The following is a 16,586-nucleotide window of genomic DNA, read 5'->3' as shown; positions in this document are numbered from 1 at the left end:
CCAACGGCACTAGGAAACAGGGCAACTCTATCCCATGGCCTTTTTTTCCAAGAAGCTGTCAACCATGAAATAGTAATACATCTCTGAACAAGAACTCCTGACTATAAGGTCAGCAATTGAGGAATGGAATCATTATCTAAAGAGAAAATTGTCACTATTCTAACGGACGACAGAAACCTGCTCTTCTAGAGATCAGCCAAAACCATGAGGTCAGGGAGCTAACCTGATTGTTATTGTTAGCTGAGCATGACTTTATGGTAACTTTCAAGTCGGGGAGTCTTATGGAAAGGCAGGGGCCTTATCGTGTCAGTTTCTGGGCAGCATGAATAGTGTGGCAGATGCCCCGGTTGCATTAAGTCCAGTGGAACATTTTGTGGCAGGAGGCACAAGGTTACAAGAAAATTCTCATCCAGAAATTCAAGACAGTATGACTTTGGCACACAGGCAGGATTGGGCCAGCAAGGACCCAGTTTGACAGATCAAGGATGGCCTCACTGATGTGGATTGCAATTTGCATCTGCCTACTGAGGGATTAAGGGAGTCAACCCTGAGAGCGCGCCATGAGTCAAACTTCTATGCCTATCAGTTTGGTGGGAGGCTATGCAAGGCAATTCCTTAAACTGCGTAAAGATGTGTGAAACCTGTGCTCAAGACAAATCAGAAGGGGGTATCCTGTAGGACTTTTAGTTCCTGCCACCCACTCCTCCATGACCTTGGCATACATGGATCTTCCTCCGGATAAAGGATGTTTACCCAACTTGCTGGTAGAGCATCTATTGACCAAAGCTGGACATGCCATCCCAGTGAAAGGAGCTGTAGAAAGCTTCCGACAGAATGTCGTTCTCCTACTCAAGTCATCTTGCATCAGGGGCCGCAATTTGTCCCAAGGTTTTGGTGAGCATTCAGTAAGGATTTAGGAATTAACTTCCATTTATCTTCGGGCTACCATCCCGCAACCATTGGCCAAACTAAGATAGCAAAGCAGGAGCTTGAAAAGTACCTCTGAAACTATCTCTAAATTGGGAAGAGTTGGGTGTATATCATCTGGCAAGCCAAATATATTTAAATCAACTCAACTAAAGATAGTACCTCGATACTCCCATTTCTCTGTAACTTAGGTTACCACCCATCTTTCCTTAGGGAGGTTGGGAGTGGGGAGGTCTCAAATCTGGATGCTGGAGAGAGGTTACTGCTGATGAGGGAAAAACATGCAGGGAGCAATTGCCGCTCTGTAGCTGTGAAAAGCGATGTTCAAGAGATTTGCAGACTGCTTTTGTCGCACTGGTCAGTGTTATCTGGTGGGGGGCGAGGCTGTTCTGGCTGTCTACTAAACATATTAGATTGAAGGGTAAAGACAAGCCTAGGCCCCGAAATTGAGATGGTGTTGAACTCTTTGACACTGAGGCTGAAATTACCCACAGGGTTGGAAGTTCATCGTGCTTTATATGTGAGTTTGTTGAATCTGCAGGGAAGGTGCCAGATTAGGTTATCCACCCCAGGGTGATCACTTGATCAATGAAGAGAACTTAGAGGACTATGAAGTATAGGCTGTTTTGAATGGTAGAAGACACTGGGGTTTACTAAAGTATTTGGTTGATTGGAAGGGCTACAGGCCTCAGCAAAGGTCTTGGGAACAGGTAGTGACATCTGTGATCTGAGTTTTATTGCCACGTTCCATCAGGCCAACCCGCTGAAACCCAGCCATGGGACAGGGTCTTGTGAAGGGGTGGTGTCATATCCTTAGGACATGTGGCTGTTTTGCATCAAGGCCTATTTGGGGAAAATAATGAGTATGGCCTGATCAAGGCTTTACTGAAGGTTAGTTCTGAAAGGGGTTGTAAGAATATGAAATAGTGTTGGCCTATTTAAATTCTCCTTAACTTCGTTAACTACATGTTCCCTTAAGGGGCCTGGTGTCCTCTCAACTCAAGATTGAGGAGAGAATGTTAGGAATCTGCAGTCTTAGAAGCTCCAGGATGCAAGAACCACAGTTGCGTTCTATAACAGCCTTTCCAATTTGGATGTGTCCTGAAGAAGAGGTCCTTGATCACCGTATGTGAATATTGAGCCTTGACTGCAGGCCCAGAAGAATAAAACTGGTTTGAGCTACTTTGAGGGTCATGAGTGCGGAATGAGTGTTGGGGGCGCTGTGAACGCTTAGTTGGCCTGGCTCCATGAATGTTAGATCAGTGTTCTAAACTTGGTTGCACGTTATATTGCGCTATAAAAATTACTTGCTGCCCCCTTACCCTGCCTCATATGAAGTGACAGTGGAGAGCACAGAGCTCTGTCCTCTGACCACTTCACTTTAGTACGATGAGCAGCGGAGGTCTGCTCTAGAAACATCAGCCACCAGGTGGCTGCTGAGCAGAATCCACAGAAGACTCTGATGCCCAGGCTCATCATTCTTCCACTCCAGCAGGAAACACTAGCACCAAGAAGCAGATTTCCCAAGTGTTAGTGTATCTAGGCTCAAAGACACTATTGCTTAGCTCAGAGAGGGAGGAGTCTTAAGCCCGAAGGCTTGTTGTATTTAAAGCGAGTTTCTAAATGATAGTTAGTCATTAGGTAAGTAAGAAACATTTAACAAGAATTTTCAGTGAACCAAAAGGGTGTAATGGCCTAGAAAAAGAAGAGAGGAATCAAAAGCTCTCCAAGAGACCCTACCAAGTTTGGAGGTCAGCTGCTGTAAATAGTTGAACTCATGTTCTGAACCAACAGAATTGGGAACTGTAAATTTAGAGGGAAACATCTACCCCAAAAGGTATCTGAAGGTTGAATCCCTATGACACAAGAGTTAAGAGTAATCTTTCAATTATCCTCTGATCACTTAACAGAGGAGTCCGAGTACAGTCCATGTGATGAGGCATCAAGGGTTGGTAAAGAGTGAAATCACGAGAGAATATGGACCTAGTTTATCGCTTCTGTTTTACAGATTTCTGGCACAGCTGATGGAGGTTTGCCTGATTTGTTGTTTTGTCTGATTTCTCCCTGCCACGGGTGTTTAGAATGCAGCACTAAGGAGAACCCTTTTGTAGGCTAGGCTCTCACCCGAGTCTGTGGGACCAGAAGCTCTTGCAGAGTTTGTCTCTTTGGGACCAGAAAACAGTGGAAATGTATTTTGCATCGGGTCTTATTGTTCAATCGTGAGGACACAGGTTCTAGTACAAGATTTGCAGTTTATGTAGTGTAGCAATAAATGTGTGATTTTGACTCTGTACCACAATATGTAAATACGTGCAATGCAAATATACAAACAACAACTAAACAGGATAACTGTATTATCATAACAAATAAGGCGGATTCTAACTTATTAGTGGCACGCCATATTGTTCAGTGCTCAAGTTCAACTAGAAAAGATATCCTTAGTGCTTTTATGCATAATCATGAGTTAATCCTTCAATTAGTGAAAAAGGTTTTTATTGGTGTTGTATATCAAAACCAGCTGTCAAGTATTTCATGCCACATAGCACATAGCACATTCTTAAGTCTATTCAGGTAATCCCAATTAGACGGGCTATGACTGAGTAACATTCATTTCTGTTCTTGATTCCAGAGCCAAACGGTGTAAGAGTTGTAATATGTGCAACTTATACTTTTCAAAAGATTCAGGTTCTGCTGTGTATGAATTCCTTGGGTCGGATTGGATTACTGTGTCAAAATGACCAGAGCACCGCCTGACTGCTGCACTGTTTCTTCACATTTCTGAAGGCAGACTCACTATAGTACTTAGTTTCGATGGCTGTCTTTAAGAAACACTTGAGCTACTCATAAGCTAGACTGCGCCCCATTCCTAAGTACCCTTTGATATTTAAGCAGACATCTCACATCTAGCTCAAAAAGGGCTTGCCAGGACTGTTTAAGAAATGTTTAGAGGCCAAGTTGAGACTGCCCACAGTGGGCGGGGACAGCCCCGCTCCCCCAGTAATGGTCACCATACATAATGTCGCCACAGCCTTTTCCCGGCGACTATATGTATGGCGACCATTTGTGTGGGGGTAATATTACCGGATACCATAAAATGTTGGCCATGTAATGTGTAAGTTGCACAAGTGTTCAGGCGGGTGGTAATTTGATCCTCTGGTAGTTGAGGCCAGTTAAGGCTGCAAAAGGTAGGCAGGAAACAGGAAATTTGACCAACAAGAGTAAAGAAGCAAAGGCTGCTGGAGGGAACCAAGGCTGCTACGGGGTCGGGCATTGGCCTGACCTTGTAAGTGATGTGTGGCATAATGGCTTGCCTTGCAGCCTCAGACCTAAGAATGCTGTAACCTGTCAATAAACTGAAAGCTCGGCCCAGAGCGAACATATAGTAAGAGGTCCTAGCACTATTGGCTATTATATATATATTTAATAATATTATATGTATTCCTGTTGTTGTATTGTAAAGCACTTTGGCGTAAAGCGCTATATAAACCTAATAAATACAAATACAAATATTAGCATATTGGTGAACCCATGCTGTTTTTATTTTTTTTTTTATTTTTATTGGTTGTATTACAAACCTTTAAAAAGAAAGAAGCAAGAAGAAAAGGAAAAAAGACAAAACCAAGCTATGCATTCTACGTTCATCTCAAATCAATACAAGTCCTCCTCCCATCATCTGGTTCCCATAACTTATACTAGATGCGGATCTCATGATCTCACAACGAGCGGGACCACCGGGCTATCGTGTAAACGTTCTTTTATAGCACGAAGGAAGGAAATCAAAGCATATAACTGTTCTGGTTCAGAGAGGATTGTGTGTCAAAGCGTTCTAAACATTATACCCACCATTATCAATATATCGGCCGCAGGCAGTATATCAGAAAGTTCATTCTTATTAACTTTTTGTTGAGAAGTTTTCTGATTCCTGCCCTGTGGGCAGAATGACTTTATGTGTGGCCATAACATCAAAAAAGGGGCATTCTATTTTTTCAAACTAAGTCGCTAAGATATTTTCTGGTCCCCTACATAACACAGCACACCAAATACTGGTGGTTGCTATCTGTCTACAAGTCATGCCACTGCCCCGCCTCACATGCCCTACCACAAACATATGCCCCATACTCACTGGCATACAAATCGCTGCTGTATTGTGACAGATCTGGACAGTGCAGTGCAGGAAGACATCATTATAGGAAAGTCCAACAAACTTGAACATCTGGATACGAAACATGGCCTCAGGACCAATTCCATTAATGATAATCGATAGTGTCTCATCAACTGCAATTTGTGAACAGCTGCATGAATAAAAAAAATATCAATTTGATAATGCATAAAAATTATGGTAAAAATAAAACACAGTTGCAATGCCAGACGTTCCGGCTTTTGTATCGGCTTTGGGAAAGAATTTGGCAGGTATTGCCATCATATGCCCTGAAACTCACCATTTGCCAGCTGTTGGCCAGATAGTACCATAATGTGCCCTGCATTGCCACGATATACCCAAATATTCACATTGCACAGGCTTTGCTATATTGCTATCAGATACCAGCCATTGTCATCATATACTCAAGTGCTACAATCATTGGCAGTTATTTCCCTTGAAAGTCAGGTACACCCACTATTGCATTCAGGTAGCTCAGGGGCAGTTATATGCATCACAACATGTGCTCTCTGCAGTAGAATGTTGTAATTACTTACTGGTAATCTTTATTTCTCCTGGTCCTACTCTTCCTAGGCCCAGTCCTTACTTATGAGATGTCACACCTCTCCTCCTGAAACCCTTTAAAAATGTCAAACCAAAGCTAATGTATGGCTTGTGCTCGTGCATCTAGCTATGTTGAAGGCTGGGTGCTATTACATATCCGACTCCCGTAAACTCCATGCAATTACATAGCAATATTATCTCCTAATGTTTTCGGGGCTGGGGTCAGTTCGATAAAGTAATAGGCCTCCTTCCCCACCTGACCTTTAAGGTCTCCTCGCAGGCTCTGAGATGGTTTGGTTCTGTATCTCAGCTGGTTCTAGTATGGATGTATATGTCTGTGCCTGTGTTTTATTCTGAGTAAGATTGGGCCAGCCTCTCCCTCCCGCCACAAGGGTGGTACGCGTTGAGCCAAAGGACTGTCCTTTACCTGCTTCACTTGCTTCATGTTACATGGATCTTGCTGGCCAGAGGCTTTATGGTTATTCTTAGCCTGGCATGCAGTCACACCTAGCTATAGGTGGGATAGGCACATTTGGATCTTAATGGGTACATGGGTCTTCCCGATTGGCTCCTGGGCCAGCTGGTGCATTGCTGATGCGCTTGCATGGCAATGTGTCAGTGGGGGTCATTACTAGATCCGCGGTAGGGGGTTAACGAGGCCGGTAGAGCTGACAGCCTCGTTAACCCCCTACCGCCTCATTACGAGTTCTCCTCGCGGGACCCGCTAAGGATGTCTTGTTTTACCAGGCGTCCTTAGCGGGTCCCGTGAGCAGACCAGCATGCTAACAACGGGCCTGTCATTAACGGGCCCGTTGTTAGCATGCTCCCCATTCCCATTGAGCCCTATGGGGGCTCGAATGGGAATGGGGATGGGTTCCTGGAATGGGGAAATACCTGGCCCTCCAAGGTCTTAATGGCCCGGTATTTCCCCATTCCAGGAACCCGGACCTGGTACCCGGAATGGGGGTAGCCATGCCGCTATTTGCAGCAAGGCTACCTCCAAGGTCGTAATGACCTCCAGTGTGTTTGGATTATAACAATCAGAGCACTGGAACATATGCTGTTGCTGATGGTCTGTGCAAGAAGGTGTAGCGTGTTTCATGTACAGTGATAAATTATCCGGAACATGTTACATTGCTACTCATTGATGAGATTGGCCTGTGTTAACCATGAACGACTCTTACCGGCATGCTGCATCTTCGCCTTTCATTTTCAATTCAGGATTGTGGCCATTTATCACTAAAGCCACTGCACACTCCACATGGTCAGGTTAGGTGGTGAATACCAAAATTAATATAGATCCACCAGGGACCTTTGCTCAGCACAGGCCCAGGGGAAAGGGAAGGGGGTCATTATTTTATCACACTTGTGGCTGTACCTGTGTATAACCATCTGTCCTCGCTGTGAAGGACCTCAGGGAAATGCTATTCGAGCAGGAATTCAACCTGCAACCTGTTCCAGAGTGCTCCATGTGTGGACACAAGACAAGTGATTTTGAGTAACCCAACTACTTCATTATCGAAACAAAGAATAATGGAATTCAGGTCACTGAGGAGAGAGGAAATAACTATAACTGAAATGGAAGGCAATTGGCAACTAAAATAGGCATGAGTTAGGTGGAGTCAACGTTCTCTCAGGTATTTATGTATTTATTTATTTTGACATTTATAGTAGCGCACTAAGCCCTTAGGCATCAAGGCATCAAGACATTTGCCACCCCACACCCAGAAAGTGCTGGCATGTCAATTGTAAGATGTTGGGAAAGAAAAGTCTGGCAAATAAATAATTTCACCATATAATTCCTAAAAGCAAAAGAGAATGTGAAATCCCAAAATATGAATCAGGTCAGCAGAAAGGTATTGGGTTCATGCTGTGCCCCACTCCAATGTCCAGTCCAATACGCAGCTCTTTGTCAAGTTTTCTGGGAACCCGAGAGCTTGTGTGAAGGGTCCTCAGGACCAACATATCATGGCTTGGCAGAGTCTTGAGATCTCTTCCAGATGTTGTAGACAGCAGTAGACCTACGTATATACTGGTCCAGTCACACAGGGACTCAGTATGGGGCTGAGTAATCCTCTGTCACATGACGACCTCTCTGATCTAAGGTCCTGGTCTCCAAGGCACTCCTTCCCCTCGTTTCTACTCCTGATGTAGCTGCCCTTTTGCACAGAAGGTTTGCACCCAGACATATTGCTTCCCACCATTGGAGTCTGCACTTGACAGACCTGGTCAGCCCTGTGTTCTCACTGGCAAGTAGCAGGCCTGTTCTCCATCCATCTCCAAAGGTCTTGAAACTCGGTATGCCCCACTATCTTCTCCCATCATCATTTCTGAAAGATAAGGATTCCTTCTCCAATGATCTTCAAGCCCCTCTTTCAAAGCTGCATAATAACACATTCTCCAGGTGATAACAATTCTCCTCCTTAATACGTAGTCTCCAACTTCTGCAATAACTCTTTCGCTCTAGATGATACCAATTCTCCTTCCAATATCCTCAGTGTAACTCTCTCTAGATGGATATTTCCTCCCCTCCAACATTCTCCTTGTAATTCTCTCCAGAGTGTAACACTCTCCCTCTAACTTCCTCAAGATAAGGTCTCCAAGATGTTAACTCTCACTCTAACCCCCTCCATATAACTCTAACAAGATGGTAACACCCCACCCACAAACCTCCCTGATCACTCTCCCTGCATCCTCCAACAATATAGCTCTCCCCAAGATGATACATCTCCTTCCAACTTCCTCAATCTCTCACCCTCCAACGTCCAACAGTCTCCTCAACATCCCTCCCCTTAAAAGTCCTTTTACTCCCCAATCACCTTACCGCAGCTCCTTTTTGTGAACTCCACACTCTCTGTCTGAGCAAGCTGGTTTTTATAGTTTAGTATCCCATCCCCTTGGGTGGTGCTCAGAACATGGAAAGCACCTATGTAGTATAGATAGGCCTGTCCTCTGATTAGACCATGTGTCTGTGGTCATGTTGGCTAAGAGGAGTTTAGCCCGAGCTTGCATTGAGGATTACTAACATATTGGATTCTACAAATGCTTCAGACATCTGCGGCTCTTTGCCCCCCCCCCCCCTTTGGAGCCCTGCTGACAAGTTTGTGTTGATCAAGGTACCTGTTTTCCCAATAGGTAAATCAAAAATAGAGATGATTTTGGTAAACATAAAAAGCTACTCATTTTACATGTGAAGATTTCATCACAGGAAAATTGCAACTTTGTTACCCCCACAATTTTAGCGGGGCCAGGAGAGATGTGTGTGTTTGTTGTAGCTCACACAGCCTGTAAGCTTCATTTTGTTTATGCGGCAGGATTCTGTATCTGCTGGACTCCTCCGATCTGCATAAGGCTGCTTCATTATCTTGAAGCTTTCCTCCCGCAGGTGTGCCCAGGAGAAAAATGTACTTCTGCACTTTCCAATGCACTCAAACCTCCGCAACATAGATTTCTTAAAGGGAGAGGTACCAATTCCTAAACTGGGTGTTTGGATCTGGCCTGTGTGCCGTAATGGCACTTTTGAAGCCCCATTGAGTTGAGGATTTCTTCAGGGGCCTCCAGCTAATCCAGTTATCATGGCTGTGTGTGAGTGCCATTGTGTCTGCTCCCTGACATAGTGTCAGAACCTGTGAGGGAGGCCTTGGAACCCCTGCATACCTCCTATGGGTCCAGCATCAACTACCCCAGGGTAGCGCCTTGCTCCTTTGACCACCCCACTGATGGTTCTCAGGCTTTGGTGGGGGGGGGACTTCATCAAAGAACCTATATATACGGAATCCTAAAAGCAGAGAAGGCAGACTGAGCTTTTCATTCTAGTGTGGATTAAACTCACTACCTGCCCCAGACCTGTGGACCAGAAGTCCACCAGTAGACCATGGATAGAATTGCATGGTCTACTGGCTAGCTTGTGAGTCTGGTGGGGATTCAACCCCCAATCAGTTCTGTGGCCATTGCTCTGAAGCCCAGCAGCAGCTCAGAGGGAAGCATGAGCTTGTGAAATTGACAAGGATTACACCCGCTACCTGACCTGAACCTGTGCCCCACAAGCTCAGCAGTAGACCATGGACCGGTCTGAGCTCATGGTTCTGGCAGGGATTCAACTCACAACCAGTCCAACGCCTATAGATCTGAAGCCCAGCAGCAGATCAGAGGGAGTACTGAGCTTGTGATATTGTCAGGGATTCAACATGCTACCTGTCTTGAACCCCACCTTATCTACAGACCCCCGGGTCCTGCACCCTCCCTTGTTGGTGAAATATCCACCCATCTCCTCGACAAAACCAAAACCAATTAGCAAATTATCATCCTAGGTGACCTTAATCTGAGATTTGGGGACCCTAAAGAGTCTACTGCATCTGACCTGGAGAGCGTACTAACTGACTTTGGCTTCACCATTTACATTCAAGAACCCACCCATACTAAAGGTAGGACCCCTGACTGGTTAGCCGGATCCAACTGTAATATCAATGTCCTCTCCAATACCCCCTGTTTAGGGTCCGACCACCACACCATTTCCTTCAATATTGAAGCAGCCCCGCGTGCCCCGACCTTGATAGCTCCAGCCTTCCCCACCATAAATAAAAGGGACATAACCAAGGAGAGACTTCTCCCATTGCTACTCCCATCTCTCAATGCTGCCACACACACCTGCACCAATCCCTACATCCTTAGTAGACACCTACAATCATAGTATGCTCACGGCTATAAATTCCATCGCCCCTACTAAACTCAGGAAGTCTAAACCATGTGCACATATCAACTCTTGGTTTACACCTCAGTTGAGAGTGCTCCGCAAAGCTAAACGTTGCGCTGAAAATCGCTAGCAAAGTCACCCCTCTGACGGTTTTATCCTCGCATCCCCCTCCTACAAAGATGCCACTATCACTGCTAAAAAGGGGTCCCTTAATAACCGCATCTTGCAAGCAGACTCAAACTCTAAAGAACTCTTCAAGATCTTAAAAGAACTCAAATCTCCAGCCACCCCCTTGACACTTGCATTAAAGACAGTAAATTGTGTGCTAACATCCAGTCCGCTCTACTGAATAAAATCTGTACTCTACAATCTAAAATCAAAGACAAACAAGAAAGTCTGAAGCTGGACAACCGTCCACCCACCCCTGTAAGGGTTGTCTCTCTAGATTCTCCCATTATTAAACCTTTTGCCTTCTCCTCACTCACTACTGCTGAGGTAGAAGACATCATCAAGAGAATCAAACCTTCAAACTTCCACGGTGATCCGTGCCCTGCTCCTATCATTAAGGAATCTGCCCACGACTTGGCCCCATTCATCATGGCCTTCATTAATTCCTCTTTTAAAACAGGCACTGTCCCTGACAACCTCAAGAACGCATGGGTGATCCCATTGCTTAAAAAAACATCCTTAGACCCAAGCATTCCCACTAACTTCAGTGCCATAACCACCGTCCCGGTCTTGCTTAAGATCTTAGACCGTGCGGTATACCTACAGATCCAAGACTACTTGGAATACAATAATCTCCTAGGTCTACAACAATCTGGATTCCGCCCTAGACATGGGACTGAAACGGCTCTGATAGACCTAAAAACCCAAATTGATTTCTTGAAAGACAATGGGAAACTAGCAATGCTACTTCTCCCAGACCTCTCTGCAGCTTTTGATCTGGTCAACCACCAAATCCTATGCCGGCACCTTCATTCTGCTGCTCACTTCTCGGACTCAGCCACGGCATGGATCAAATCCTTTCTGAGTAACAGATCCATGAGGGTCTTCTCACCCTCCGCAGACGCTGACCCCGCTTCAATTCACTGCGGCGTTCCCAAAGGTTCTTGCGTGTCACCTACACTTTATAACGTTTTCACTAAACCGCTCTTTGATGTACTTGATTATTTGGGTGTCTCCTATACCAACTATGCTGACGACACCCAGACACCCAGATACTCTTCCCCATCACTGGCGACTATTTAGTTGACATCAAGGCCTTGAACAACGTTTATCTGGTCATCCAGGCCTGGATGGCCCAACACGAACTATGCCTCAATGACAACAAGACGGAGCTCCTCATCTTGGGCTCCTCGCAGCGTCTTAGCAAACTAGATCCTTCCTACCAGTCATTTATCATAGATGGAAATACCATCAAAGTCTCCAAAGACACAAAAACATTAGGTTTTTACCTTGACGCCACTCTATCCTTGTCTTGTCAAACAAATGCAGTTAGATCAGCCTCTGTCTACACTTGTAAACTTATTGCAGCTTGTAGACTGTTTCTAACTACCCCGAACAGCGTCACCCTAGCCAAAATGCTCATGATGTCTAAAATTGATTATTGTAGTGCCCTCTACTTAGGGACCAGCCAAGGGAATCTGAATAAACTTCATATCACCCAGAACAATACCATTAGGGCAGCCCTAAACATTCCTAGAAACCACCACATTTCCGAATCCAGAACTAACCTACAGTGGCTACCGGTCAAGCAGAGAATCTCATTGAAAACTCTTGCCCTCACGCACAAATGCCTTGCCAACAAGGCCCCCCCTACCTCTGCAACGGTTCTCCCTCCATTCCTCCACCCGACCGCAAAGAACTGCCCAGATCGATAGCCTATCGATTCCAAGGTTCAAACTCCAAACAACGGGGGGCACAAGCTTCTCTGTCCTAGCCTCCAAGTTGTGGAACACCCTCCCTGTCACCATCAGATCTGAAGACTCATTTAACACCTTCAAATTGAAAACAAAATCTTGGCTCTTCGATCAGAATTGAGGCACTCCTTGACTTGTGCTATACGCCACGGCCTGTCAGCCTGATGCCTCTGACTACTTTGTTAATTTCTTAAACACGGCATATTTACCTGCCGAACTTATGTGTCACTATGACTATCGCTCCACTTTCTCTACCACACATCTATCCTTTGATCTCTGCTCGTTGTACATTTCCTGTCTCTATGCCTCACCTTGTCAACTGCTACTGTAATTTAGGGATATATCTATGTCTGCTTACTATTCATGTATATAACTATGTATGTATATAAGATATGTATGTATATTTGCTCAAGTTGCGCCCTGATGCCCCTGGGCCGGACGGTGCGCGTTATAAATAAAATAAAAAAAGTTAAAAAAAACAAAAAGTTCATTGGTAGGATATAGCTCATGATTCTGATAGGGATCCAACCCACAACAGGTCTCGTATCCATAGATATGAAACCCAGTAGCAGAACAGAGGGTGGACTGAGCTTGTGATTCAGGCAGGGATTAAACCCACTACTTGTCTAGAACAGGTTTCCCTAAAGCCCAACAGTGGAGCATGGGTAGGAGACTGCGCCTGTATTTCTGGCATGACTTCAAACTGCTATCTGTCCAGTACCCTTGTTGAGAAGTCAGCAGCAGACCAAAGGTAGGACTGAAATGTACATCCAGTGGGGATTTAACCTGCAACTAGCACATTGCTCTTAGATTTGACGGCCAGCAGCAAACTCAAGTCTGGTCAAACATCTGAAAATACTCTCTGTTCTCCAGCTCTGTTGACAGGACAATCACCAAAGGAGAACCTGTACAGCAGGTTTGTAGGTTCCCTGTACGAAAGACTGGACAATAAATCAAGTGTATTGTATTTATAAGGGGAAGGGGAGGTTGTATAGCTCCCCAGGGGCAGGACATGGCATTTGAAATTGTTTTGAAAAGGTTCCTGGATGAGAGGTGGAGCTGCACAAGTATTACAATTGAAGTGTTCGTCGAGTTAGAATTGGAGGCAGGGCTTTCTTGGTCTGGCAGCAAATATCCCTAGAACTTGCTGCCATCGAAGGACATTTCATCTTTCGTAGACACCGTATTCTTTAGAACAATAACAAAAAGAGAAAACAATTCCCTTAATAGCGTAATGGGAAATCTGCAGATGCCGGCACACCCGTTAGGTGTAACCTTTGTAGTGCGTAGAGTATCTCATAACTCTAGCACTGTTGTCCTACAGGAAAGTGCTGAGGTGTAACTTTGGTAGTATTTGAGCACTGCATAAATATAAACACAGCCATCAATCTAGAAGCACCCAGTGATAGTGATTGCATTTACAAAAAAACATTGATTTAATGGAGGTGAAGGCACTTTATACTGAACCAGCGCACATGTACCTTAGCTTTCAGTCCACTCAGTCAGATGGAAATCTGGATGCTTTATACAGCCTATTATGGCAACCTGGCACTTGTTGCTGCCTATGCAATCCTACATGTAGGCACCAGCGATGAAACGCTTCATAAAATGGGTTCCACGTGATAATGTCCCTGCAAAAAGGCTTTGTGACAAAAAAGTCGTCTCAAAAAGGCAGTGGTTTGCGGCAAAATTATCAATGTGAACCTGCGGTTGACACCCCCGCAACCTCCGTTTTACTTATGCAAGGAAAATTGGATGGCATACAGAAATCTTCCGCTGGACGAGCAAATGGAAAATCCAAGCAGAGCTGGGATTTTGAGTAAGGGCATATCTCACCCCTGGCGGAGCTAAAAAAAAGGCCCTAAAAAACAAGTGCTCTCCCCAGAAAACACACACTCCACCTATAAACCAAACCAAAAAGTGGTGAAACATTGTGTGTGTAAGGGTACCAGATTCCAAAAATATGATGCCAAAGGGCCCGGAAAACAAATACAAGTGTTGGGGGTGAAAGATAAAGACCCAATTACTATAAAGATAAACCAACAATCAGGCCCTAAAAATGGGCATCCTGTGGAGACTAAACCTGCAATTACACAGCTCCTAAACAATCCGTTAGGGTTAGTGAAGCTCCTCAAAAGTCTGACATTGTTTCTCACAATAGTTCGCATTGATCTGAAACAAACATTGCATTGCCAATCATCCTTCCTAGTTCCCTAAAAGATGGGGGAACTTGGGGCATTCTGGAGGAGACTAATCCATCGCCGTACAGCCTTCTCTAAATAGATCAGTTCTACTGTCTATTTTTAAGCAGTTGACATACCTAAAGTTCATCCAGTCCAGAGATATATTGAAAATCCAACTGCCACGATGGAACAGTAGCACAAATTGGGCATTGGTTGAGTTTGCATAAACTTTAATGGTTGCCTTGCTGAAAACGCACGCAGACACTCTTCTGAAGGCAGGATACACATTATTGGCATGGCAGAAAACTTCAGGACATAAGCCGGGTCCAGAGATAAACGCAGTGAAAACTACAGTGACTTTAATACAGCCCACAGAGAGAGAAGCACCAAGAGCATTGCAAAATCATAGCTCTCAGGCTGGGGATAAAACAGCGACCTCTTTCCTATGGAAGCCAACATGTACATACAATGGGGCCAACTGACAAGGAAATGCCACTTCAAATTTGAAATGGGTGTTATAGAACCCAGGTGGGCAGCGCTCCTTTATGTCACATCCTAAACGCCAGTCACTCCTGAAAGAGGCAGATTATCTCTACTGCAGGAAACATGCTGTAACAAGAGCTTCCATATCGACGGATATCAAATTTTATTTAACAACACCACACGGACTAAGAAGAGTCTGGCGAGGGGCGGCCTCGCTATAGGAGCTAGGGTACATTTAAAACTCTCACCACTCACCAAGGAAAACCAATCCCCGTACGTACTAATGGCTATATTGAAGACTTCTGAAATTTTAATCATTAACATCTATGATCCACTGGGAGGCTCACTGACTAAATCAATACAATCACTAATAACAGACGCGATACTCTGATGGTCGGAAATTTCATCGACTGGCCAAGTTGTGCTGGCAGGTGACTTTAACAGACAATTATTACACATACCTAACTGTAATAATCTGGGGCCAAATCACTCTTGTGGCAGACTTTGTTTGAATTCTTTGAACTGGAACTTCTTGGGATGATGCCAAGTAAAGATACAGAGCATTTATGTACGTGGGCAAATGGCATTGTCACTTCATTGATTGGTTATGTCATAGTAGACAGGGAAATGTGCTTGCTGTACAGTCCAATAGCGGTAACCCATAATAGGGTTAGTGACCACGGCGCATTATGCTGGTTAACAACCTTAAAAGATATATCGGAGACATCTCAAAAATGCACCAAAGTTACAACAAACTCAGTTGGCAAAAGACTATGCTGGGCACATAGTGCCATCAAATTAGTGAATGATACATTAATAAAAAAAAATTGGGAAAATGGTTAATTTATTAATATCAGCTGCATGTAACTGAAGAGAATTGATTAGGATGTTGATTCCACTTAAAATTAATTACAATAAAGCTCAGCCCCATAATTCTCACGATGGTAGACATAAACCCTTTGATGCATTTGTATTGGAAAGAAAGAGACAGTATTGTAGAGACAAGGCTGCTGTAAAAAAACATGTGGAGATATCTCCCGATTCCAAAAAGAAGATGGGGACAAATCTGGCCACAAAATACAGAAATTGGCTTAAACACATAAAGCATCTATTAGAACTGTAAATTGGCTGTATTTGTTCCTATGGTTGAGATTGGATAGTAAGGTTACATTTTGGCGCAATTCTAATACCTTTTGGAATGCAGCTTCTCAGATTGAATTAAATCCAATCTCACAGGAAACATGGACTAAACACATCCGAGAGCTCTATTCTCCAACTGGACGTGCAATGCCAGTGACAGAGTTGGGGGTGCCAATTGTCTGGTGTAAGGCGGATCTGCTATCAAGAGCTAAATTGGAACTTGAGATCACAGCAGATAATTTAGAAAGATTAATAATAAGATCTAAAGCTTCTCGAGCCCCAGGGCCAGATGACATACCCAACCTCATGTTCAAGGCTGATCCAACTCTTTGGGCTAGGATACTGGAATTATATTTTCTGAAAATACTCAAGAGCGGACAAATACCTGAGAGCTGGCGTCAGTCTATTTTGGTTCCTATTCTAAAGAAAGGGGACAGACTTATGCCTACGAACTATCGCCTCCTTGCGATGATGGACTCAAGCCAGAATCTATTTTGCTAATGTTCTATTGGAACAACTAAATACCTGGATGGAAT

The 16,586-nt window shown here is 44.4% G+C and overlaps 1 protein-coding gene across 1 annotated transcript in view; it reads right to left on the bottom strand.

The window, feature by feature from the left end:
- LOC138453673 (alpha-tectorin-like) overlaps positions 1-16,586 on the bottom strand; it is a 412,421-nt gene that overhangs the window by 134,125 nt on the left and 261,710 nt on the right. The window contains exon 7 of the mRNA XM_069606719.1: positions 5,051-5,219. Coding sequence (XP_069462820.1) covers positions 5,051-5,219 — 169 coding nt within the window. The remainder of the gene's footprint in view (positions 1-5,050; positions 5,220-16,586) is intronic.

Source organism: Ambystoma mexicanum, chromosome 4p, assembly GCF_040938575.1.
Source record: "Ambystoma mexicanum isolate Mex_15411 chromosome 4p, UKY_AmexF1_1, whole genome shotgun sequence".
Classification (NCBI taxonomy): domain Eukaryota; kingdom Metazoa; phylum Chordata; class Amphibia; order Caudata; family Ambystomatidae; genus Ambystoma; species Ambystoma mexicanum.
Note: the sequence above shows the minus strand (reverse complement) of the source record. Positions and strands in the feature narration are given on the sequence as shown.